The sequence below is a fragment of the Anopheles stephensi genome, chromosome 2, assembly GCF_013141755.1.
Source record: "Anopheles stephensi strain Indian chromosome 2, UCI_ANSTEP_V1.0, whole genome shotgun sequence".
In the NCBI taxonomy this organism is placed as follows: domain Eukaryota; kingdom Metazoa; phylum Arthropoda; class Insecta; order Diptera; family Culicidae; genus Anopheles; species Anopheles stephensi.
Window position 1 is genome coordinate 34236260 of NC_050202.1, and position 26521 is coordinate 34262780.

Below are 26521 nucleotides of genomic sequence, written 5' to 3' on the forward strand. Positions count from 1 at the left end.
GAGCTGATGTAGTTCGATGCGGCTGCTAGTAGGGGCTCATATACAAGCAGCTCGAAAACCTTTGCACATGCGCAGAGTAAAGTAATACCACGGTAGTTGGCAGCATCCGATTTGTCCCCCTTTTTGTACACAGGGACTAGCCATGAAGTTTTCCAGCGAGTGGGATAAATGCCTTGCTTCACGGATTCCCGGAATATCTTAGTCAAGACCGGGGCAACATTTGCAGCGCAGCGCTTTAGAATAGTAGGTGGGATTTCGTCGGGTCCCGGGGCGAACGAAGGTTTAAGCAGATTAATCGCCTTTAAAACTGATGAATCGTCAATAATTGGCATATTGGGAACCATGGCATCCAGCGGTATCGTTGTGAGTGCGCTTGTAGTCTGGTCCATATCGGTGGTGTCGGGATGGAAGGTGTCAGCAAAGCGCGAGGCAAAAACATCACAAACGGCGGATGGGGTGTTGGCACAACGCCCGTTGTAACGGACAGAGCAGGGAAAGCCGGAGGATTTCCGCTTGGCGTTAACAAAGCTCCAAAGTATACGAGGGTTCTTACGGGACCGAACACCAAGGCGTCGTACGTATGAGAGGTAACAATTTTTGTTGTAGCGACGATATAGGGTGTGCGCAACGTTATAGTTGTAACGCGACACGGCACATCTACGTGTCTTGTATTCGCGGAAAGCGGCGGTCTTGGCTCTTTTTAGTCGACGCAGCGTTCGGTCCCCCCAGGATGGGCCACGTTTGGGTTGCTTCAAAGGCGTGCACCCTTTCAAGGCATTAGACATAAATTGACTAAAGTCATCGACAGCACAGTCAAGAGATGAATAACTGGAGCACACGAAATCATTAGCTTTATCATTTTGTTTTAATAATGTTTTGTTCTAATCACCGATGAACGACCAGGCCATAGCTATGTTTCATATAAGTTGTTTGACAGAAAACAACAGAATAGCTATGTTTCATGTAAGTTGTTTGACAGAAAACAAAACTAATGTAATTTATTCGTATAATAATTTTATTTATTATTATTTTTGTCTCGTTTGTGCGAGCACTTGGTGGAGCTTTTAACCAAACCTTTATATGTTTTTAAGCTTGACGCATTGTTAATTTTAGTTTTTGCAAAACGTTCTACGTCTTCAATTGTAACTATTTCAAACTGTTCTCCTACAGTTTTTAATAATCGCCAAATATTGGCTTTATCGTCCAGTCTTGTTTTAAGGCCGTTTTTGCCGCCACCACGCCAACTGCATGTCGCTAAAAATGTTCTATCGAACAGCATCATGAATGTGTCATGCATGCGATTTTTAGCATACGGCTTTCCGGATACTTTATCATTAATAAGAAGAAGGACGCTTTCAAAAAAGTCATCATTACCTAAGTTTTCGTTGAAAGCAGTTAGCTCTGCTTCCGATGTAAGGAACGGTAGTGTCATAATCGATGTTGTTATTGGATGCCCCGGCCCCTGCATCGTACCTGCTCCATAAGTTGTTTTGTTACGGTGATCAGTCAAATAATTCAGCTCAGCCCAGATCAGTGCAACAGACTTATTCAGTACAGTTAGTTGCTCGCTGGTTTGACTTTCAAATGTTGAGCTTGTAGCTGGATTTGTCTGCGCGGCATCCGGCATAGATGTTTGTGTACTGCGTGATGCTACAGACACTGTCTCAGGAGATGTATTTATTAGAAGTTTTGGTCGGTACAATTTTCCCGTTTTCAAATTTAACACATTTCGTTTTTCTTTCTCAGAAGTTGCATCGATGATGGATGGTGCCGGCTTTTTAACGGTGGGTGTTGGTCGATATATTTAACATGTATTGAGGAGCATAGGATTGTACTGTGCGGTTGTTGCTGGATCCGGTAAATGTAACAAAATGGTAAGAGTTAGTTGATATAGTGTTGTTACAAAATATTGCATTGTATCATGTTTTGTTGTTCTCAGGTATACCTTTGGCTGGAGCTGCTTTAAAACTGTTTGGTGGTAACAATCGTGAAGGTATTGCACTGGTTGTTGCTGAAACATAAATGGTAAGAGTTAGTTGATATAGTGTTGTTACAAAATATTGCATTGTATCATGTTTTGTTGTTCTCAGGTATACCTTTGGCTGGAGCTGCTTTAAAACTGTTTGGTGGTAACAATCGTGAAGGTATTGCACTGGTTGTTGCTGAAACATAAATGGTAAGAGTTAGTTGATATAGTGTTGTTACAAAATATTGAATTGTATCATGTTTTGTTGTTCTCAGGTATACCTTTGGCTGGAGCTGCGTTAAAACTGTTTGGTGTTAACAATCGTGAAGGTATTGCACTGGTTGTTGCTGAAACATAAATGGCAAGAGTTAGTTGAAAGTTTTGTTAAAAAAATTGAATTGTATCATGTTTTGTTGTTTTCAGGTATACCTTTAGTCGGTGCTGCAGTAACATTGATTCTGGGTGATGTTTTGCTGGTTGGAGTAATCGAAGCTGCCTGTATCACAACTTTGTTGGGCCTGATGGTAAGCTGCGGCAATCTGGACCTTAAAGCTGACAACGTGCAACTTTTTAACGATCGATTCGTGTTTGCCGCTTCTCGAAACATGTTTTCTACGAAAGATGAGGTATGGTTTAGCACTTTATTTACAACGTACAGCACCATTTTCCAACTTACCTTCCGATTGTTTTCTTCTCTAAAGGAACACTGGCGCACACACACTGGCAGAGGAACAATGGGACACTAATTTTAAATAATAAATCCAAATTCACCGACGTAATATCACAAGGAAGCTTGAGCGTTATTGTTTGATTTTGTTTTGATTTGCGCTGTCATTGCGCCTTTGGCCTTTGACAGCTTGGATCCGAAGAAAATGGGTGAAAAAACTACGTGAAACCACGCGTTCGAACTGTTATAATTAGCTAAATCTGCTGCTCTCTAAGGCAAGATTAAGCATCGAGATTTAGCTAAAAGAACTCGAAAAACGCTATAAGCCTGCTATAAAATGTCAGTTGGGTGTTTACGCTTAGACGTCAAATCTACTTGACGAAAGCTAGTTTCGTCAAGTTTATGGATCATGAAATATTTCAAGGATACAGTGAGTAGGGATGAGTGTCGCTCGCGTGGGGGACACTCATAAGAAAGTTTATAAATAGGGCAGAAAACATAATTATTAGTCACTTCGAATTTGGAATCCGAATACGACGCTTGGTAAATATTGCAACACACATCGATCCGAAACTCCGCGAAATCTTCATCGATATATCTACGCATAAGGTACAGTTATTAAAATAATTTGTATTTCTTTCATTTAAACTTATGATATGATGTTTTTTTTATTTCAGCTCAATCAAGATTTACTGGAAAAAAATGTCTCACAACTGCGGCAAAAAGGAGGTACTTATGACCACCCATCCCGATTGCATGCTATATATAGAATTAGTTTAATGATTCTCGGTAAATCACCCAGTATTCTTTATACAGTAACTACCACATCAGGCAGCAAAAACCATATTGCCCCTGATGTATACATTACATCAACAGACTGTATTGTGAATGAAAATTATAACTGTGTTGAGAAGTTTATATCAGTTCCCATTTTCGAAGAAGCTGATATACTTCCTGATGTAGCAGAAATTATCGTAGAAAACGATTGTCTCTCGCGTGATTTAAATGAACAGGAACAAGATGGATTAGAATACATAACCGGATACATTGCGCGTAAATTTAAAGATAAATATCCTCACTTACAGCTAGGAGATTATACTTGCAATGCAAAAGAAGACCATACGTATTCACAGCCACAATCCTTCGTTGTTCATGTATCAGCTGGTGGATTATACAAACCATCTGATGGAATTCTTGCAGCAGGCAAATTTTTCAAAATTTACACATGGATGGAAAAATAATTCAAACCACACGAATTGTGGAAATCCTCGCAAATCATTTGCAGACTCATTTCCCTGAATTTCCTTGCGATATCCTCAAAACTTTCGCTAAGCAAAGAATATTGGTGAGAATGAGGTATTTGAATATGAAACGTCTCGAGGCATAAAGATTGCATCCAAAAAGAAAAGCCACAGACCATAGAAGATATGAAAAAAAATGAAAAAAACTCTTAGCTAGTAATGTTATGCTGTGATATTCTTATAGTTTTAATTTTTTAATTTATTATTTAGTTTGTTCTTGTATTATATTTCCTTCACGTACATGATTATTACGAACGCCGTATTGTCACCACCGAGTGTAAAGAATGAATTTTAAATTCCCGAAAAAAAAACAAATGTAACAAAACTAATAAGGCATTTCTTCCTCCTTATTTGCCATATCCCGGGCATGCTCGGTTGTGAACGAAAAATGGCCTGGCCATATTTATATATATTTATTTTTTATAACACAACAATTTATATATGTATTATTTAATTATGTATTTTTATTTATGATTTCAGTATGACGGTTTGACGCCGTATTGGTAAATTTACATATTTATTATTTTGCATATTTTTATTTGAGTAAAATGTAAAATTTTTCAACTCGGGCGGCCCGGTGTTAGATGCGACAGCCAGGACCGGCAAGTCAAGTTCAAGTCTCATCTGGATCGTTCCCTAAGAGGTCGTTAGGCCAAGGAAGAAAAAGAAGATAAGTTGCAACTCATTTTTTATGAAATGTTATATAAATAACCATGTTTACGTTACTGATATAAACATATGCCTCCGAATATCTGAGCTGGGGTATAAGGGGAATCCCGAAAATTTAGGAGCAAGGGTGATATTGCTAAATTAAACAGAAGTGGATAGCTAGCGTTTTTTTCTCCATGTTAGGAAGCTGCTCTCTTTTTTGCTTCGGAACGTAATATACTGCTTGGTGTGGATGATTTTACAACTCTAAGCTTTACACTTAAATCTGATTGACGGGCTCGGCAAAAGGTAATACAAAACTACTTGGCTTTTGTATGTTTCGCTGATATGTCAATTAAAAAGTTACGATTTCGAAAAAACGATGTCTCTATCACATAAGTTTATTTTTTTATTGAATTTTGTATACATCAATGGACGAGCACTTTAATATCGCAGGAATCGAAATGACCGAACTGGCTAAATACTTTGCGTCGGGTAAAATTAAGTCACACAAAGCCAAAAATGGCAGGCCGAAACCTTTCAAGATCTTTCATTTCACACGGAGATTTTCGGTTAAAAATAGTTTATATCCGCAATTTAACCGGATTCTTGTTCGTGTGGACTTCAGTTATTTAAAGACAAGGCTAAAAAACAGATTATTCTACATTAAATGTTTTATTTTAAGTTACAAAATAACCAATATGCATTCAACGACATGTTTTGAATACACATCATTAAATATTCTCCTCACCTCATTAAAAACATGTTTACATCATTAAATATGAGAAAATCTTTTAATATGGTTGATTTTTATTATTCATAAAGAACGGCCTGGCCGTATTGCTTAATATGGTTGATGTTTAGGTAAAAGACTCGAGAAGGCCCCCCCTAGAATCTTTTGTGTGCAGCACTGTGGCCTGTCATTTTTGTTGTACAAAGGGATTTCTGTATGGTCAAAACCCATTTGATGTAAACATTGTGCATTGTTCCTTAATACTGTTAATAGACAGCGAGTAGAACATGATAAAATACATTGAAACAAGTGGTTTGAGATTATGATATTCTTATGTTTCCTCCTTTGCTGAATATCAATGCAAGGTAACAAATATTCATCGAATTACTGTTCCGTTACCGCCCGAGAACGCCGTGCGTGTTTTAGGCCCGATTGTTCACCCCTAGTGCGACTGAAAACTAGTACGAAGCTCCTGTAACCCAAAATGAATGGTAGGGTTAGCGGAGAGGGGATTTTAATCAAAGATTAACAATATTTTATTCGACTTTCTTCAACCAATTTTGACCACACTGAAAGCACACTGAAAGCTCACTGTGAAGCTCTCGCAACGTGTACTGCGGATTGCATACCTTTAGGCGTAAATCCTACAACGCCTAACAAATTTTGTCAGGGGGGGGCCTTCTCGAGTCTTTTACCGATGTTTATAACTAACTTTAATCTTCATTTATCTGTGATCAAGGATTAGAAACAAACGTATTCACCACATCAATTAGTATTTTTTGTTGGTTTTTTTGACTTATTTAGAATACTTTATAATTTAGAACTATCGTTTGATCGTCGTGGCTTTTCAAATATACCTTCTCAAATTTACAGGGTTTCCGTGAAGAACTAACGATGTGCGAGCCATTTCTGGGCAATGGCTAGGATGAAGTAAACAATTGCTAGGTAGAGCTGGCGATCTGTTACCCTTTCTGGACTATGGCCAAGTTGAACTAGGCACAGGCTAGGTTGAAGTGGACGATGGCCAGGTTGAACTGAAATGTCAAATTTGAAACGATTGCTGAAGCGTTCGCAAGCGTTTGGGGTAACGCCTGACAAATATTTAAAAAATGACTGGTAAAAACCTTTTTTTGTAATTATTTTTTTAAAGGATATTAATTGAAAGAGAACGCTTCAATTGCAACGTAGCTCGTATGTAATTATAAAATTATTACTTACTGCGCTTTGAACATGTTATAATGTTGTTTTTGCTTTCCAATGTATTTTTTTATTTTTCTGTATAATATGCAAAACAAAAGGTAAAAGAATTCGAGTCATTGACTATAAACACAAACTTCACCTGTCATCTTGTGTCAAAAGTCAAAATTTAAACAGGTAATGAAAATATTTTATTTCTACATTACATTTTCAAAGCAAGCCACACTTTCTGATCACAGTGATATTTTGAGTAAAATTACAAGTGCAGTGAAATTGAGCAATATACGCTAAATTGAGGTGAGTTCAATAAATATAATAACTTGAAGCAGGCCATTGCAAATTCTAATTATTCTTCATAAATTGTCTTAGGTATGAATGCCAGTACAAGCTCTGCACCTCGGCGTGTGTTGAAGACAACCAGCGATGCAGATAGGCAGCACGTTATATCTGCTTATGAAAATGGCTCCACACCATCGGAAATTAGCCAGCTGTTCAATATGAATAGGAGCACAATCTGCGGTATCATCAAGCGGTACAAAGAAACGTGGCAGATTGCAGCCAAAAACCGCGGTGGCAACCATGCCAAATTACTGTCGAGGGAAGCAGCAGACAGTATTCGTGGCTGGATCGACGAAGATTGCACTGTGACCCTGAAGACTCTGGGAGAAAAAATCTTCCAGCAATATGGCATACGCGCGAGCCGTTCAACGATTGCCAAAGGGATTAAAGATTTCAATTACTCCTTTAAAATCATCCAAAGACAGCCAGAACGACGAAACACGGTGGCAACTTTTCAGGGGAGACTCGCGTACGCCACCACGTTTTACGATATTGCTCGCGAAATGCCGCTTAATGGATTGGTGTAGCTTGATGAAGTTGGCTTCAATATCAGCATGAGGACATCGAAAGGCCGATTGCAGAAAGGAACACCAGCTACGGTTGTCGTCCCGCAGCTAAGGACAAAAAATATTTCTGTTATTTGTGCAATGAACGCGGCCGGTGTTTTGCTGTATAGATCAAAAAATTGTGCGGTTAACAAAGAAACATTTATTGAATTCATCGGAGAGCTGAAAACTGTGTTACGTTCTAAGGGAATCGATAGGTGCATGTTAATAATGGACAACGTGGCGTTCCATAAAAGTAGAGAGGTTCTGGCGGTAATAGAATCTGAGAGCGGCAGGGCGTTGTTTTTACCGCCCTATTCTCCGTTCCTTAATCCCATCGAAAATTTATTTAGTAAGTGGAAAAATAGTGGGATGGTTCTTTGTTTATTTTTTATTACATCAACAAAATTGTATAATCTATTGTTATTATTATGCTGCATGTTAATATTGATAAGTGCGTTAGACCAAGCAGCGTTCCGTACCATAGACATTTTTGAATCAATCTCATGTTTTAGATAGTAATTAGTGTTTCTATAGTTTAAATTCAATCGGTGTCTTTGCCATTTCTTCCTATAATTGTTTCTTAGTTTGATGAGTGATATTATGTGGTCAGGAATTATAATTCTGTATTTGACTGGAATTACTATTTGGATAGCTCTATTTTTTGCTGTCGATATGGTCGTGGTAAGAGTAAGGATCATATTATCAATTTGTTCGGGAGTTCTTATGTCGTTTATGTGTGTAGTGGACAAGTCAATTGAATTATCCATTTTATTTTTATACATATTCCAGTCTGCTTTACTGTAGTCGGGAATCCCTTTATCATGAATAGTATTTGTAGATGATCTTTTTAAGCTAAACTGGTAGGTGATCGGATGTGAGAGCAGTGATTGTTCCTAGTTGGGTAAACGATCTGAGATTATTAGTCAGTGTTAAATCAAGCGTTTCTGAACGTGAACGGATTTCTATTTGGTTCTTTTGGTATGTATGTTGGTTTGTCAGGGTGATACATAGAAAATTGTCCTTTTTGTGATTCCTCAAAAATAATTTTTTTTGCAGAGTTTGATGAAAGAAAGTTCCAAGACTTTTGACGAGCATTAAAATCGCCACCGATGAAAAAGCTTTCATTAGAAGCAGTCATTCGCTGAATATCCCGCTTGAAAATTGAAAAAATGGTGTTTTTCCACGGGTGATATGCTGCAACCAAATTCAAAGTACCTTAAACTGTAAATATTTTAATGCCAAAGATTTCTAAAATCGAAAGTTTTAGGTGTTTTGTTTGTTGATGTTTTAAATTGTTTTTAATTAGTATAAGTACTCCTCCCTTTGGGCCTGTTGTTCTGTCTACTCTGTATGTTTTGTAACTTGGGATGGAAATTGTATTGACTGGTTTAAGAAATGTTTCTACTATCAGCATGGCATGGATATCGCTGTGATTAAGGTAATGAGCCAAATCATATCGTTTATTGGCAATGCCATTGGCATTTCAGTTGGAAATTTTTAAGCTATCATTGCTAGTATCCATCACGGGAAACAGAATTTAGCTATTACTTCTATGATCACTGTGTTCTGATCTTGTTTGGTTTTGCATTTTTTTAGTTTTTGAAAAACTACTCCTACGATTGGAACAATTTCCTCTGCATTAAAAAGTTCCTGATCTCCAGGCGTGGTGTTTTGGGTTTTGGGATTTTCAAATATTGTAGTTTTTGTGTTTATTTGCTTCCAACCTGGGATTAGAGCGGAAGGAGGAAGTGCTAGAAAGTGATTACTGACCGTGTTGAATCCACTTGATGGCCTAGTTAGCGTTTTGGTAGTCTTAGGTGCAGGCCGCTTTGGACACCCGCTGTAACTGACGGTATGGTTTCCACCACAGTTAGCGCACTTTAATTTGTGCTCTGGTACTTTCCCGTCGCCTTTTGATGGCCCTGCTGTGAGAGGACATAGATTGGAGCTGTGTTCTTCCGCACACTTGTTACATCTGGCGATGCGATTGAAATTGTTTGCACCGTGGCCGTAAAGTTGGCATCGTTTGCATTGCATCGGACCTGACCTTTTGGAGAAAAAACTCCATTTCACTACACAGTGGTCCAGGGCCGGAATTGTTCGTAGTAGCTGCATGCTAGTGGTACCCGCACGAAAATGCACTAAATATACGGCTTGATCGTCGTATCGTTTTTGCTTTATAGCTAGTTTTTTGACACCAGTTGGAGCTAGATTTTCTTGTTGAAGAATTTGCATTACGTCTTCAGTAGGAAGTTCATGTAGATCGTATAACACAACTTTCGTTGATTTGTCTTCCTCTAACTGGAAGGTGTGGAACGCAATATTGTTTTGTTCTAAATGCTTTTTCAATTTGCGGAAGTCGGTTGTATTGGTTACTAGAACATAAGTACCATTATTTATTTGTTTCGTAGTATAACGCACTACGCCAGCTGCTGTTACACACTTGTGCACGAATTGTACCGATGAACTTTTCACTACTACTAGTGGAACTTTGTTATTGCACGACGCACTGATGTTGGTGGCATTGGGGGTTTTAGATTTGTTCGGAGCACTAGCCTGACGTTTGGTAACATCTGCTTCCCACTCGCTCAGCAATGCAAAACTGTTTTCGGAGCGATCGGATCTGCATTGTTGATCGTCCGATGCGTCAGTCTGTGTACTCGGTGGTACGATTCTGGGCCTCTTGCCTCTGGGTCTTCCTTTCCCTAACATCGTGATGGCAGGCGTGTGTGATATTTACTACTGATTCAGGTGTGTGTATTTGTATTTAACGACTTAAGAGATAGGCGAAATTACGTCCGTTCTTGATCAGGTTTGGATCTAGACTGAAAATCAACGTGGTAAATGTATACGCTCCCTCCGGCACACAACAAAAGCAAAACAGATAATACTTTTTCCGACACACGCTGGCTTACTATTTAAGAAAACCATATGAATATCTAGTAATTGCCGATGATTTCAACTGCATTATTAAAAAAAGACGCTACTGGAACCTTGAACTATAGCTCAGTGCTGAAACACGTGACAGAACACCTTCAAATTTACGATAGCAGGGAATTATTAAAAACAACAACAGAATACACATTTTATACACACAACTCAGCCTCTCGTATAGACAGAATATACATTTCAAAAAATCTACGTAATAATTTGATAAGTGCTGACATTATTAGTGTATCATTTTGTGACCATAAAGCTTACACGATCAGATTTGGAGCTCCAAGTTTCATTGTAAATCCAACGCCTAACCAAAAACTATGGGCATTTAGGAAAAATACCGTTAATGAAACTGTGAAAAATGAATTTAAGCATAATTGGATCAATTGGACAAAACAAAAACAACACTACAAAACATGGATAGACTGTTGGATTAAGTTTACTAAAACTAAAACTTAATCCTTCTTCCGGTGGAAAAAAAAGCCTTTTGTTCAAAGATTACAATAATTCCTCTCAACACCTTGAATAGGAACTAAATAATTCATGCAAAAACTTTTTTGGAAATCTAAATGAACGTACTAACATAAAAAAATCAAAGGCTAAATGCTAACTCTACAAAGAAAACTTACTGAAAAGTACATAAAACAAAATAACACGTATATAGCTGGTGAGAATATTTCTACTTTTCACCTCAATGATCGCCGTAAAAAACATACATTCATCACCAAGATATACGACAACAATAATACCTTACTAGAAAGTCAATTGGAAGTTCAGGAATTCATATTTAATCATTACAAATCACTTTTTGATACAGAAGATAATCCATCTCTTTTCATGCCGTCAAAAGATTCCAAAAACCTGCGTAATTAATAATTCTTTAACTAATGAAATAACCACCAAGGAAATTTATGATGCCAAAAAACAAGCCCCATCCAACAAAAGTCCAGGAAAGGACGGGCTTCCTAATGAATTCTATGATTTTTTGTTTGATACAATTCATAAGGAATTAAACTTAATTATAAATTATGTAAAAAATAAACCAATTCCAGAAGATTTCACTGAAGGTATCCTAGTGCTGATAAGAAAACAAAAACTACTGAAAACAACCATGGAATCATTACGACCAATTACTTTAGCAAATTCAGATTTCAAAATATTCCGTAGAGTACTTAAAGCAAGACTAACAAAAGTCCTTCACGAGCACAACGTTTTAACTACATCACAAAAATTTAGTAACAAACCCAAGACGCCAAGATATTCCAAGCTGTTCTATCTATTAAGGACAAAATTTTGTTAACGAAATTAACGAAAAGAAACAAACAGGAAAACTCATATCCTTTGGTCTCTCAAAGGCTTTTGATAAAGTTAATCATAACTTTTTGTACAATGCTATGATTGATCTAGGTATTAATCCAATATTCGTGAACATAATTCGTAAAATTAATTCAGCCTCTTATTCACGTTTATATATCAATGGTACTTTAAAACCGAAAATACACATTAGAAAATCAGTTCGTCAGGGTGACCCAATGGCCATGCATTTTTTTGCAATTTATCTTCATCCTCTTCTCGAAAGACTCGAAGAAATATGCAATTATCAACTTGATGCTAAAAACGCATATGCGGATGATACATATATCCATAATTACAACTAGCAAAAAAACAATCGAAGAAATCAAGCAAACTTTTGACACATTTTGTGCAGCATCTGGCGCCAAACTAAAACAAAAGGCATAGATATAGGCCTTGTGAATAACAAAACCAATATTGTTATACCCTGGATTACAACAGATTTCAAAATTAAAATCCTAGGAATATGGTTCTCAAATTCGCTAAGACTAACTATTAAACTCAACTGGGATGTCACTAGCAAAACATTCACGCAATTAATTGGGCAACACAAAATGAAAGACATAAAGTCATATAAATCAAAGAGCTATTCTTTCAAATACATTTCTTACCTCTAAGTTATGGTACCTAGGATCCATTCTTACACCAAACAAATACCATATTGCCAAACTTACTTCCACACTAGGGCAATTCATTTGGCCTAGAGGTGGTCTAAGAGTCAGCATACAACAGCTGGCATTATCAAAAGCGAACGGCGGCCTAAACTTATTAACTCCAAACCTAAAATTAAAATATCTTCTTGTAAACCGTCACTTAAATGAAAAGAACTATATGCCATTCACTGCGAAATTCCTAAACACGATTGAAAATCCCCCTAACATCACTAAACTATCCATGCTACTATCCATGTATAGCCATAATTGTCAAAGAATATGCTTATTTACCCATTTCAATTCATCAAGATTTAGCAGCAAAAAAAATACACATGAATATCCTAAACTGTTTTCCACACATAGTCCAAAAAAATCCAAACATGAATTAGAAAACCATTTGGAGAAACAATAATAAAAATCGCTTGAATTCTAATGAAAGAAGTACATACTACACTCTAGTTAATGAAAAAAATCATAAAAATTAAAAGAATTTGAGTTAGGAATAGTGGATAACGACAATTGTGGTAATTGCGGAAAAAGCGAAACTTTAGGACATAAATTTACAGAATGTACAGAACTTTAAAAACTATGGAAAACTTAAAGAATATTGCCAACGAAATACACACCACAATGCCCAGTTTTGAGGAAATGGTGAAACCAATTCATAAGAACATGAACAAAGAAAATAAATTCAAAGTTTTGAAAATATTTGCAAAATATATAGAACTTGTTAATAATAACAAAGCAACAGCGCTACAGACAATCGACCTAACCAATTTAAGAATCATAGTTTTAAGCTAAACTGTATCGTTTTAATAAAAAAATAAGCTTACGGACGTGGAACGCAAGATAGAGTTGCAGCAGAATGGAACAAATCCGCGCGGAGCGTCCAAACTCCCGCATCCTTCATCGACGGTAATCGACAATGCTCATTTCACCAGCGTAGGAGAGTTAACCCAGAGCCAGGTCTCAGCAAGACATGTCGTTAGCGGCAAGCTACCCATTTTCTCCGGTAATCCCAACGAGTGGGATATGTTTTTTTCCTCGTTCGAAGGGTCAACGCGTCTTTGCGGGTACAGCGATGGCGAAAATATGCAACATTTAAGAGAATATCTCAGAGGTCACGCGCCAAAGTCTGTGAAGCGACGGCTTTTTTATGGAAATAACCTGGCTGAGGTTATTGAGACGTTGAAAACGATGTATGGGCGCCCAGAGCTCGTAATTGGAACGCTACTCGACAATATACGTCGCATGCCAGCACCTAAAGTCGAAGGGTTAGAAACATTAGTTGAATTTAGGTAGAGGAAATCTGTTCAACGGTTCGGTCAAGTGGCGTTGAAAGAGCCTATGATGGTCTCCTTCTCGAAGAGTTAGTAGAGCGCCTCCCTGCGGTTCTGCGCCTCAACTGGGGTATGCACTGCAATTCGCTGCCAAATGTTACCTTCTCACAATTTGCACAATGGATGACACAAGTAAAAAACGGTGCGCTAAGAGTGTGTCCAAGATCGGCTCTACGAGAGGACAGACGGAATGTGAAGTACATCAACGTGCACGGAACGAACCAAACCGCAACGCAGTTGCGTCGAAAAACCGTAGCGCCTAATCCAAACACCGTTAACTCGAACGATGCTGGTTTAAAGACTTGCGCTTGTGATGATCACTGCAACCGACTGACGGAATGCGATGAATTTCTACTGATGAGTGCCGAAAACCGATGGAAATACGTCACCGACAACAACCTATGCAGAAGCTGCCTGCGGCGACGTCAAGCCTACTGCCGATTACAACAGGCTTGTAGCAAAGCAGGCTGCGGGAAAAACCACCACACACTTCTTCATAGCTACCACACCGAAGAACGCCACGGCAGGTACGAAGTTAACAACTCTCATTCTACAGATGCTCATCGCGACGTGCTGCTTCGTTATGTTCCGGTAACACTGCACGCTAAGGGACGACAAGTAAATGTGATTGCACTACTAGATGAAGGATCCGTGAGCCTCATGGAACACGCCCTAATTAAGAAACTCGGAATAAGTCGTATTCCGAAACCGCTCTGTGTTAGCTGGGCTGCGGGTCAACACCGCGACGAGGCGCAGTCAGTGGAAGTCAGTGTCAACATTTCCGGTATTCGAGAAAATGATCGCCGGTACGAGGTACCTGCAATCCGTACGGTTCGTTGCTTAGGGTTGCCCAGTCAACGTTTGTCGATGGATCAATTTGCGGCCAAATATCAGCACCTATCATCGCTGCCCATACCATCGTTCCAAGCTACAGCTCCCCGGATCTTACTAGGTATGGATAATTACCATCTAACACGTCCTCTTAAAACTTTAAAAGGACATCTTGACAAACCGATTGCTACAAAAACGCGTCTTGGATGGGTGGTGTCTGGACGATGTGACGCAAATGGCCAACGATATGCTGGACGTGAATCGGTAAGATCACACGGAGTACAGCTTTGCGAATGCCGAGACATCGAGGTAAGAATAGATAGAGCCCTGAAAGGATGTTTTACATTAGAAGCGCCTCGCTGCATGCTTAGTGACGTTATTAGGTCGAAAGAAGATGAACGAGCCTTTGAATCGTTTCGCGCTACTACGCAATACGTCGGAGACAGGTATACCACTGGATTATTGTGGCGGAATAAAGACATGTTACTGCCCAAGAACCGGACGTTAGCGCTGAGACGAATGAAGTGCCTCGAGCGGAGGATGGGTCGTGATGAGCAACTCAGAGCGGTCATGAACAACAAGCTGACGGAGTAATTGGCGAAGGGCTACATTCGACTGCTCACTGCTGAAGAAAATCAGTCGAATCATCCGAGTGTGTGGTATCTGCCTATATTCCCTGTATTCAACCCGAACAAACCCAACAAAGTCCGAATTGTATGGGATGCCGCCGCTTCGTTCCGTGGACATTCCTTAAAATCAGCACTGTCGACTGGGCCGGACCTGCTCTCCCCGTTGTCCAGTGTCCTGCAATTGTTTCGAGAAGGAAAGGTAGCTGTTGCAGCAGACATATCGGAAATGTATCACCAGGTTCGCATTCTAGAAGAAGATCAACAGAGTCAACGTTTTCTGTGGAAGTGGAAGCGCGATCAAGAGGAACTGGAGGAATACGTCATGTTACGAATGACGTTTGGAGCTTCCTGTTCATCCAGTTGTGCTCAGTCCGTTAGGAACATCAACGCAGATCGGTTCCGAGATCAATACCCACAAGCCGTAACAAGCATAAAGGTGGACCACTATTTTGATGACATGTTGGCAAGCGTTGAAGACGTTGGAGATACTATAAAACTAGCCCAAGAAGTCAAATTCATCCACCTTCAAGGAGGATTCCCTTTGCACAACTGGATGTCTAATTCAGTTGAGGTACTACAGGCGGTTGAAGGCAGTCAACGACACCAAAAGGAGTTTACGTTAGAAGCCGATTTAATCACAAACAAGGTGCTGGGCATGTGGTAGGACTCACAGAGTGACGCCTTCTGCTCCATATAGAGTACTAGGCTATAACGATTAATTCAAATAATGTCAACTGGGTAACGCAAAGCAGTAATGTCAACTGGGTAACAAAGGTAACGTGTGTTACAGATAGGTAACGGGGATACCAAGAAGAGAATGGAAAACCGGCAGTGTGTTAGCGAACGTGGAACTGGAACAGCTTAATAAACGAACAACTCTACATTTGGCGCAGCCGGTAGGATCGAGAGGAAGAACGGAGGAACAATGGAAGACAAGTCATTACGATTGTAGACAGAGTGCTCATCAAGTGTTTGGTTGAAATGACCAACTTATTGTTGCTAAGTTTTGAGAAGAAAGTGAAATAAGTTAAAAAAAATCAACAACAATGATTATGCTAATGAAACACTAAGTTAATATACTTATCAAAGAAACAGGGATAAGACCAAATTTGGGTTAGAAGGATTGAATCACTAAATTGGGATATGAAATATGCCGAAAAGAATATTGGTTGCGAGTACGAGAAAAGAAGTTCTTTAACGAGCACGTGTAAGAACTCCTCGCGAAAAAGAAAAAAAAGAAGCGAGCCCGGTTGAAAAAATATAAAGGAAAGAGAAAAAACCGAAGCGCATAAAAAAAAATGTTGTGAGTCCGAGGAGAGAATACCTCGAAGCACACGTTTGAGCAATACACAGGTACAGAAAAGCGAGTCCGGTAGATAACCGAAGCGCAAAACAAAACAAAAAAAGAAACTTGTTTGCGATTCCGAGAAAAGAACAAAAGATTTTGTTGTGAGTCCGAGGAGAGAATACCTCGAAGCACACGTTTGAGCAATAAACAGGTAAAGAAAAACAGAAAAGCGAGTCCGGTAGATAACCAAAGCGCTAAACAACAACAAATACTTGTTTACGAGTCCGAGAAAAGAACAAAAGATTTTGTTGTGAGTCCGAGGAGAGAATACCTCGAAGCACACGTTGGAGCAAAACACAGGTACAGAAATACGGAAAAGCGAGTCCGGATCAAAAAGCGAAGCGCACCCTAAAGATTTTAAACAATGTAGGCACCGAAACACACAGTTCGATAATATGCCGTGGTTTTATAGAATAGGCTGAAACAAAATTTTCGGAGTACACTGGTGGAATGATGAAATCTAGCGGAAGATAAAGTTATGGGGGGAAAGCAAGAGAGAAATATAAATCAAAAGTGATTAGGAAACGAAAGCAGTAGTGAGAATATGTTGAGAATAGGAAGAGGAATCCAAAACGAGGTTTTATACGAAATCTGTCCGCAAAATAGGGAGAAGCGTAATGGGATATCCACTATGGATTATCATTACGGTAGCTTGGCGCAACTCAAATGTGGATTTTTGTTTACATTTTTCTACAGATGGAACAGCACTTCCAGATGGAACCATTTAACGATGCCGTTGATAGTTCGGCGCTGCGCCGTGAGTGGGAAGAGTGGCATAGATCATGCGAGATAGTCTTGGAGTTAAAGCAGACTGAATCGCAACATGAGAAGCTGCTTTTTATGTTGGCCCGTGGAGGCAGAGGATTGCAACGTATCTACTATAATTTAGCACCTGTAGTGGGAGAAGTTGTCCCAGAACCTCCCAAACCACCAATGGCACCAAAAGTAATTCCGGAGTATGATAACGCAGTTAAAAGACTCAACACGTTCTTTATTGGAAAACGCAATGAAAGGGTTGAGCTAGAGATATTCCGCGCGCTAAAACAAAAGCTCGATGAACCCTTTAGCCGCTACATGCTACGTCTACAAACCCAAGCGCGTAGTTGTGATTTTGGTGCTCGTGAAGAAAAAGAAATTCTTCAGCAAATAACTGTTGGAGCTAGCGATGAGCGAGTAAGAGACAAAGGCCTGGAAGGAGTAATGGATTTGAACAATCTGATAAATTATGCGATCAATCGAGAAGTGCTAGTGAAACAAAAAGAAAAATCTCATCCCTTTAAGGGAGAAAACAGTGCGCTGGCTATTAATTATACGGCGGAAAGGAAAACGTCATCGACGGGGAACGATTTTCGAGGACGAGATTTGAGGACAGGTTATAGACCTTCTCAGGATTGCGGACGATGCGGACGATGCGGACAGAGCGAAGGACTGTCCGGCTAGAAATTCTCGATGCAACAAGTGTGGACAGTTGGGACACTTTGCAAGGAAGTGCACAGAAGGGCAAAATAGGCGGACAACACAGGGAATCAACCGGTACCGATGGCAGAAACCGGAAGTGGCTAATGCATTGTGTAATGAATCGCCCCCGGCTATAGAAAAGGTAGAGTGACAACTTACTCAGTTTACTTTCGTTTCAAATTTTTGTTTCTGTTTAGGGAATCATAAAGAAATGATTAAGTATTATAATCTGTGGAAAACGGAACCTTTAAATCCTCCTTTCGTTTATTGAATTAGTGAATTGAATTCGTAAGTGATCAAAATAAACAATATATGAAAGGAAAGGATCTTACTATCTGTTATTTTCAAATAATTAATCGTATGTTCATATTTTCTATTTTAGCACCAAAACACCAATGATGGAATGATTGTGGGACACATCGATAAAATACCTGTGGCAGCCGTATCCATTTGTGCACCGTACTGTACCACACGATACACGATACACGACACGATACACGACACGATGCATGATACACGACAGGATACACGATACACGATACACGCTACACACTACGCGCTAAATCTAACACTTATACAAATTCATAATTGTAAGGTAACGGTAATTGTAATAAAATAGTTTGAGTCTTATCTCGTATCTCGAACCGATCGGTCTTAAAACGCTCAACTTAAAACGAAAGAAATCGCGCCAAATACCAGTAGAGTTCCTTATCGATTCAGGAGCAATGATAAATTCAAAAACAGAAAAAGTATGGGGAAAATTAATTGGTAGCAGGGCCAAGGTATTTAACATGCAGTTTGAATGTGATCGCCAGTTCAATGCGTATGCATCTAAAGTCCCATTGGAAGTGGTGGCTGGTTTTGAGGCATGGATTACAATGAATGATGCAAAACCTAAGGTCTACACAGAATTCTTCGTTATCAAAGGAGCGAATCGATGTTTGCTTTGCAAAAAGACAGCGGAGGAGCTGAAAGTTTTGAAAGTTGGGCTAGAAGTTAATATGATAAGGCAAAAGAAAACACCGTTTCCAAAATTTCCGGGAATCCAATTGAAGCTTACAATTCATGATACTGTTATGCCAAAGAAGCTAGCCTACCTAAGAATACCGATAGCGATAGAGGAAAAAGTCAATCGGAATTTACAGGAAATGTTAGAAGCAGACATAATTGAGCCAGTCCTGCCAATTGGATATCGCCTATGGTAGCGGTTCCTTAGGGTAAAGACGACATTCGTCTTTGCATAAATATGCGATACCCTAATAAGGCGATTCAAAGGGAACACTATCCTCTCCCTGTAATTGACACACTTTTCAACAAACTAAAAGGAGCAACAATATTTTCCAAGCTGGACATCACGTCGGCTTATTACCACATTGAGCTACACCCGGATTCACGTGACATCACAACTCTTATGACAGAAAAGGCTTATGAGGTTTAAGCGTCTTATGTTTGGGATAAACTGCGCGCCTGAGATTTTCCAGAGAATCATGTCTGAGATGCTAGCGGTTGTTGAAGGAGTTATCATCTATATAGATGATATTGTCATATGGGGAACATCCATTACCAAACATAACACACGTTTGAAGCAAGTGTTAGACATCTTGGGGAAAAATAATGCTACGCTCAACAAATCAAAATGTATGTTTGGGGTTGAGGAGTTGGAAATCCTAGGATTCAAAATCAATTCGAAAGGCATATGGCCAACAGAAGACATAATTGCGGCGATTCAAAACTTTAGGCTTCCTGAAACGAAGGAAGAAGTTCGTAGCTTTTTAGGCTTAGTGAATTTTGTAGGTCAGTTCATTCCTCATTTTTCTTCGCGAACAGAACCTCGAAGAAGTTTTATCAGAGGTGACATAGAAATATTTGGGGTAGAACAACATAAAGCTTTTGACTATCTACGTCAGGAATTAGCGAACACAGTTCACAGTATGGGTTTTTTCGATCCCAAAGATGCCACAGATTTATATGTGGATGCATCGCCAGTAGGTCTTGGAGCAGTGTTAACGCAGAGAAACAGCAATAATGAATCGAGGGTAAAAGACTCGTGAAGGCCCCCCTAGAATCTTTTGTGTGCAGCACTGTGGCCTGTCATTTTTGTTGTACGGTGGGATTTCTGTATGGTCAAAACCCATTTGATGTAAACATTGTGCATTGTTCCTTAATACTGTTAATAGACAGCGAGTAGAACTTGATACAATACATTGTAACAAGTGGTTTGAGATTATGATATTCTTATGTTTCCTCCTTTGCTGAATATCAATGCAAGGTAACAAGTTTTCATCGAATTACTGTTCCGTTACCGTCCGAGAACGCCGTGCATGTTTTAGGCCCGATTGTTCACCCCTAGTGCGACTGAAAACTAGTACGAAGCCCCTGTAACCCAAAATGAATGGTAGGGTTAGCGGAGAGGGGATTTTAATCAAATAATAACAATATTTTATTCGACTTTCTTCAACCAATTTTGACCACACTGAAAGCACACTGAAAGGTCACTGTGAAGCTCTCGCAACGTGTACTGCGGATTGCATACCTTTAGGCGTAAATCCTACAGCGCCTAACAAATTTTGTTAGGGGGGGGCCTTCTCGAGTCTTTTACCGAATCGAGAATTATTAGTTTTGCATCAAAGGGATTTACGGATACAGAAAAGATTTACCCGCAAACACAGAGGGAAGCTTTAGCTGTTGTTTGGGCTGTAGAAAAATTCTACACGTACCTTTTTGGGATTCTTTTTACAGTGTACACTGACCATAAAACGTTGGAATATATATTTGGCGGAAAACACTAAGAAGGGAAACGGACGTGCACGCGCGCCGAGGGTTGGGCACTGAGGTTGCAACCGTATGATTTCACAGTCGTACACGTTCCAGGACAAAGCAACATCTCTGATATTTTATCTAGGTTGTGCCCCCTGTCGAGTAAAGCGTTTCATGAGGCTTCAGAACATTTCGTTTGTTCTATTGAGATTGGACCAGTAGATATAAAGTTAGAAGAAATCAAAGAAGCAACTTATTCCGCTGCAACTTTGAAAGAAGTTAGTAAGGCTATTGAAACAAACACATGGCCGTCACATTTGTTTGCTTTTAAGGCATTTGCAAAGGAACTTGGGGTCATAAACGGGGTGATAGTGAGGAATGATCGAATTGTTCTCCCAGAGAAATTGCGGAAAAGAGCTTTAGATATTGCTCGTAGGGGTCATCCAGGTGTAATAACTATGAAAAGAAACATCAGAGAGAAAATTTGGTGGCCATATATGGATCGGGACATAGAAAACAGGGTACAAGAATGTGAAGGCTGTGCATTTGTAAGGCAACCAGGGCCACCGGAGCCGATGACAAGAAAGGAAATGCCAGAGCGAGCATGGCAAGATTTAGCAATAGATTTTTTCACAGCAAAAGAATGTGCGACATTTCTAGTCGCAGTTGACTACTACAGTAGGTTTCTTACGGTTATGGAAATGAACACCACGACTGCTAGTAAAACAATTGAAGTTCTTGAACGTATATTCCATCACCACACTTTTCCCGAAACGATTAGAACCGATAATGGCCCACCATTTTGCAGCGAGGAATTTTTAGGTTATTGCAATAGCAAAAATATTAGAGTCATACATACTATTCCATACTGGCCACAGATGAATGGGTTAGTAGAAAGGCAGAATAGGGGTATCTTGCGGGCTTTACGGATTGCTAAAGCAATGACCCACATAACCAAAAAGCGATATCCGACCTTACTACGACCTATATACGGAGTCGTATATGTAGACTTATATGTATACTTACAGCAGTAATTAACAGACTTCGTGGATGAAAAAAAGCGGGCCATAATTATAACAAACAAACCATAAATGTGAAATGTTTCATACACGGTCCTGAAAATTTTTTAGACTTTTATTCGTTGACTTTCGATAAGTTTTTTGACAGAACAATCAAACACATCGAAGCTATGCTTTTTCTCCTTCTTACACACGTTGCGCGGGCAAGACACCGTCGAAAGAATAAAAAACAATACCTACATTTCATGGTAATTTTCACCGACTAGAACTAGAAGAAGAAGCGATATGGTCTTCTACGTCGATGGCAGATTCAACCACATCTAAAAATTAATGAGAATATCAGCACATGAATCACAATTTCATCTAATCCTAGAGGACAAATAGAAGAAGGACTAAAACTTCCCATGAACAGTGTGGTCAAAGGTTGACACTCCGACCGAATCGCCCTGTTCTCTGAGTGCTGCTAATTGCCTTTTTCTTCTATACAAAATGCCACTCTTTTTCAAGTAACGTGCGTTATTTTCGTGTGACATTTCACTACAACAAATCGAAAAACAAGATTATAGTTAATTTAGTCAAAAATGCACTTTAATAAACAACAAAACCTACACCACGCAATATGCACCAATGCACGCCTACAATTGTCAATTGACGAAGCAAAATTTGTCAAAGCATTCTTCGATGAATCAAAATGGCAAGCAACTGAACGAATTTTGAAAAAAATCTCAAAGCTGATGAAATCATTCAAAAATCAGTTAAAAGGTGAAACATTTCCAGTCATTTCACAAATATTTCAACAATTTATTTTTCTCCCATAATTTTTTTTTGCCGACATGAGATAAAATAGCACGTCTCGGAACCAATTTTCCTCTAAGACCACAAAGTCGGATAGTCAGTACAAGCTAAAATCTACCGACTTATATCAGACTTTGTGGTCGTAAGGAGGTTATGTGGGTTGGTGCATATTGCGTGGTGTAGGTTTTGTTGTTTATAAAAGTGCATTTTTGACTTAATTAACTATGATCTTATTTTTCAATTGGTTGTAGTGAAATGTCACACGAAAATTACGCACGTTACTTAAAAAAAAGTGGCATTTTGTATAGAAGGAAAAGGCAAATAGCAGCACTCAGAGAACAGTGCGACTCTGTCGGAGTGTCAACCTTTGACCACACTGTTCATGGGAAGTTTTAGTCCTTCTTCTATTTGTCCTCTAGGATTAGATGAAATTGTGATTCATGTGCTGATATTCTCATTAATTTTAAGATGTGGTAAATGTGGCAGATGTGGTTGAATCTGCCATCGACGATACATCTGCCATCGACGTAGAAGACCATATCGCTTCTTCTTCTAGTTCTAGTGATGAAGAATACGAGTGTGGTGAAGAAGAATCTGAGCGTGGCGAAGCTATAGTTGATTTTGAATCAATGAATATCGTAGATTGTTTAAAGTATTTTGCTTTATCTACGAATCAAAAGCACTCTGCGATAAACGTATTGCTCAAGATTTTGAAATCAAAAACAAATTACGTCCTTCCGAGAGATGCCAGAACACTACTTAGCACCAATAGAAATCGTCCGAAAATAAGTGATCTCGGAAATGGTTTGTTCTGGAACCGAGGTGTTATGAAGAGTCTGATTGAAAATTTAAGGTAAAAAGTTATTTATGTACCATTTATTTCATTTATTGATTAGTTATGGTATTTTTAGGTATGCTACTGTGACTGAAACATTGTCATTAAATATTTTCATCGATGGACTTCCATTGCACAAGAGTAGTAATATGCAATTTTGGCCAATCATGATAAATATTCAAGAAATGCCACATATTGCACCAATCACTACAATTTTATTTTGTGGACGCTCAAAACCGACAAATGCTCAACAGTTTATGAACCCTTTAGTCCAAGAGCTGAATGTTTTAATGGACGAGGGGCTTGAGCTGAATAATCGCCGAGTCAACGTTAAAATACGGGCAATAATAGCAGATTCTCCATAATAATAGCATTTTTGAAAGGTAAGTGATGATAGATTTAAATGTTGTAGGGATTGATTTCATTAATCTTTTGTAGTTCCATCTATTATTCCATTATTCGCATTATTTTCGATATTATGGCCAGGCCGTATATATTATTCAATATTCTTAAATTTAACAACGGAATACATGTCACTTATGTACTATTAGGAAAGGTGGCATTTCCTTCTCCCGACGCACCATTTTTGTTTTTTTTTTTTGTTAACGGGGAGGGATCCTTCAAAAGGTACCCTTCACATATGTGACTCGTCACGGAATGATGTTGCCTCCTGATCTGGGTTATGTGGGATTCATCGTGACACTTGGCCCGAGAAGCAGATGCGACCGCACTAAACGCCTCCTCAACCTGATCCGAAACCTGCCGATGCGCTGATATGCGTAGTACTCCATGCAAGAACGTGTGTGCTGTGCACCCTTGCTGTTGTCGTCGTCCTAGTTGTCTGTGCTGCTGCTGCTGCTTCGTGCCTTCCTGCTGCTACTGCCGCTCCAATCCGCTCGTCTGTTGCCGTAACTACCGTGCGAGTTTTTGCTCCTGGAGTAACCCTGGTTACTCGTCGCTGTTGCTGCTGCACTCAAATTCGTTATCCTGAGTTGCAGAAGCGTTGCAACCACTGCTGCCCCGCTTGTTCTCTCGTCCGCTGTCGTATCCGTCGCCGTCGTCTTACTGTGGATGGACTCTCCTCATTCCACCTCAGTTGAAGTGTTTTGAAGATCGTCCTAGCAGCAGTCCGAACCGCCTCACATGTGCTGCTGCTGGCACACATCTCCGCCGCTAGATTTTCTATCGCAAGGCGGGTAAGGCTTTGCTGTTGCATCTCGTACTGCGCCCGAGCAAACCGTGGACAGTGGGACATGACGTGCTCGACATTTCCACGGTGTTTTCACACACCGGGCAGTTTGGCGAACCGTTCAGGCGAACCGAACTTGTCGACGAATTAGCTCTGGAGAAATCCATGACCTGTAAATAATTGAGATACATAAAAGTCAATCTCCCCGTGCCTACGATTTACCCACGACATAAGGTCGGGGATCATCCTCCTCGTCTTCAAACCCGGCGCTCGCTGTTGTTCTGTTCTGGCTGTCCACTGTTGCTGCCAGCGTCTCATAGTCTTCTCGCGCTGCCGTTTCCGTATTCCCGATGCTGCCTACCCTGTGCTGCCTTTTCGTCGTGGCTCTCCCGACGCAGCTAAAATGTACCATAGCCCGGGTGAGCTCGGAAGTGGATAAGGAGTTCCTAACGAAAAATTGAACTACGATGTCGTCTTGGGTAGGTCGGGACGAGGGCGGTATTTGCAACAAAGCGTTGCGGAATCTTTATGCAGCTTCTTCTTCTTCATGTTCTTCTCGGATAGTACTCGCTTACACTCATAATCAAACCATTTCTTCCTCTAGTCACGTGTCACCTGGCCAATCGTTCGCTCTGCCGTGGTGCTGATAGTTTGCTCCATAGTAAGCCAGTGGTCATTAAGGGACATCGCCTCGGTAGTGGTGTACACTCCGGCAACGCTTCCCCAAGCGCGATCGCGAAGTCCCTCTCCACATCAGCTTGCCTCAGCCGATCCATGTTGATCCTTGGGGTAGGCTGATAGCGCAGTGTGTTGGCTACGCAGAGTTTATGGCGTAATTTCACCATTGCCAGGAAATAGTTTGAGTCGACGTTTGCTCCTCTGTAGGTCCATACGTCGATGATATCCTTCCAGTGCCTTCCATCGACGAGAACGTAGTCAATCTGGGAATATGTCTGCTGTGGTGATCTCCACGTGTAGCTGAACTGAGGTGCCTGCTGAATGAAGATGCTGCGAATGGGCATGTGCTTCGAGGAGGAAAAGTTTATTAGGCGAAGCCCTTTGTCGTTCGTCAGCTGGTGGGCGCTGAAACTTGCTATCGTTGGTTTGTATGCCTCCACCCGTCAAAACTGAGCATTTAAATCTCACATCAAGTTCTCCTTCTCGTCATCAATGCTTCCAAGGTGCGTACTGTGCACATTGATAATGCTCAGATTGAAGAACCTTCCACGGATCCTCAACCTGCTAATCCGTTCATTGATCGACCACCATCCGATTACTCGCTTGCCACCACCGCTCTGGTGGATCACACAATCACTGAAGTCACACACAATTCCGAAGCCGCGGACCCTCACCTCGTCCGCAAGAAAAGGGGTACGTCCAGGAGCTGTGAGGGATTGGCAGTTCCATGTTCCCAGTTACCAGTCGTTGTCCTTGTTCCGCAGCGTGGGTCTGTATCGTTTAGCCCGATTTTAAGTTTTCTGTTTACGTTGCGTGTGCATTGGGGGTAACCTGCAAGGCCTCTCCTCTAACCCCCTGTCTCGATACCATCTAATGATGTATTTTTATTTATATTTAAGTATGATGAAATCTAATGATGTACTTCGATAACTTTTTGCTAGGGGTTGCATATTTCAACGCAAAGGAAGGATGTACTAAGTGTACTTGCGAGGGAGTGTACGATTACGATGGAAGATACGTTATTTTCAATGACACGAACGCACCGTTAAGAACTGATGAGGAATTTCGCCGCAAAGCTTACGGAAAACATCACAGAGAAGTATCACCTCTTTTACCTTTGAATAATTTTAATATTATTGAAGATGTTATAGTTGGTGACATACTTCACATATTAGATCTTGGATTAACACGTAGAAAACTTCTAGGCTGGAGAGACGGAACATTAGGTAAAAAAACTAAATGGTCAGGTAATCAAATTGAGGAAATATCAAAACAAATTGTCAATATTAAACTGCCTAAG

At 40.0% G+C, this 26521-nt stretch overlaps 3 protein-coding genes and 2 long non-coding RNA genes across 11 annotated transcripts in view; 3 read left to right on the top strand and 2 right to left on the bottom strand.

Annotated features, from left to right (window-relative positions):
* LOC118503138 overlaps positions 1-26521 on the bottom strand; it is a 132211-nt gene that overhangs the window by 33654 nt on the left and 72036 nt on the right. The window lies entirely within an intron of this gene.
* LOC118503142 lies at positions 1044-2676 on the bottom strand. Of its 4 annotated transcripts, XM_036036113.1 has the most exons (6): positions 2643-2676; positions 2396-2578; positions 2248-2313; positions 2097-2162; positions 1946-2011; positions 1045-1848 (listed from the first exon to the last, which is right to left on the bottom strand). In XM_036036113.1, the coding sequence occupies exons 2-6, from the start codon at positions 2571-2573 to the stop codon at positions 1805-1807; spliced, it is 420 nt and encodes a 139-aa protein (XP_035892006.1). In that variant the 5' UTR covers positions 2574-2578; positions 2643-2676; the 3' UTR covers positions 1045-1804. The 4 variants fall into 4 exon arrangements, with proteins under 4 accessions (XP_035892008.1, XP_035892006.1, XP_035892005.1 ...); XM_036036112.1 differs by lacking the exon at positions 2643-2676 and having other exon boundaries at positions 2396-2636; XM_036036115.1 differs by lacking the exons at positions 2248-2313; positions 2643-2676 and having other exon boundaries at positions 1044-1848; positions 2396-2636.
* On the top strand, positions 1969-2753 carry LOC118503154. 3 transcript variants are annotated; one of them, XR_004905153.1, is made up of 5 exons: positions 2011-2025; positions 2091-2176; positions 2242-2295; positions 2390-2592; positions 2668-2753. It is a non-coding gene; the product is annotated as an uncharacterized LOC118503154 (long non-coding RNA). The 3 variants fall into 3 exon arrangements; XR_004905154.1 differs by lacking the exon at positions 2091-2176; XR_004905152.1 differs by lacking the exons at positions 2091-2176; positions 2242-2295 and having other exon boundaries at positions 1969-2025.
* On the top strand, positions 15726-18592 carry LOC118503152. Of its 2 annotated transcripts, XR_004905150.1 has the most exons (3): positions 15728-16495; positions 16791-18090; positions 18331-18592. It is a non-coding gene; the product is annotated as an uncharacterized LOC118503152 (long non-coding RNA). The 2 variants fall into 2 exon arrangements; XR_004905149.1 differs by having other exon boundaries at positions 15726-18090.
* LOC118503141 lies at positions 22698-26053 on the top strand. Its single transcript, XM_036036110.1, has 3 exons — positions 22698-22904; positions 22988-23372; positions 23431-26053. The coding sequence occupies exons 1-3, from the start codon at positions 22775-22777 to the stop codon at positions 23717-23719; spliced, it is 804 nt and encodes a 267-aa protein (XP_035892003.1). The 5' UTR covers positions 22698-22774; the 3' UTR covers positions 23720-26053.

Excerpts from the sequence above, each read along its gene's own strand:
- LOC118503142 (XM_036036112.1), bottom strand. The coding sequence starts at position 2,630 with ATGGTGCTGTACGTTGTAAATAAAGTGCTAAACCATACCTCATCTTTC. Across the intron at positions 2,314-2,395 it reads TACTGCAGCACCGACTAAAG|CAACAACCAGTGCAATACCT; the intron begins GTATACCTGAAA and ends TTTATGTTTCAG. Across the intron at positions 1,849-1,945 it reads TAAAGCAGCTCCAGCCAAAG|CAACAACCGCACAGTACAAT; the intron begins GTATACCTGAGA and ends TACCGGATCCAG.
- LOC118503141 (XM_036036110.1), top strand. The coding sequence starts at position 22,775 with ATGTCACACGAAAATTACGCACGTTACTTAAAAAAAAGTGGCATTTTG. Across the intron at positions 22,905-22,987 it reads CTTTGACCACACTGTTCATG|ATGTGGTAAATGTGGCAGAT; the intron begins GGAAGTTTTAGT and ends ATTAATTTTAAG. Across the intron at positions 23,373-23,430 it reads AGTCTGATTGAAAATTTAAG|GTATGCTACTGTGACTGAAA; the intron begins GTAAAAAGTTAT and ends TGGTATTTTTAG.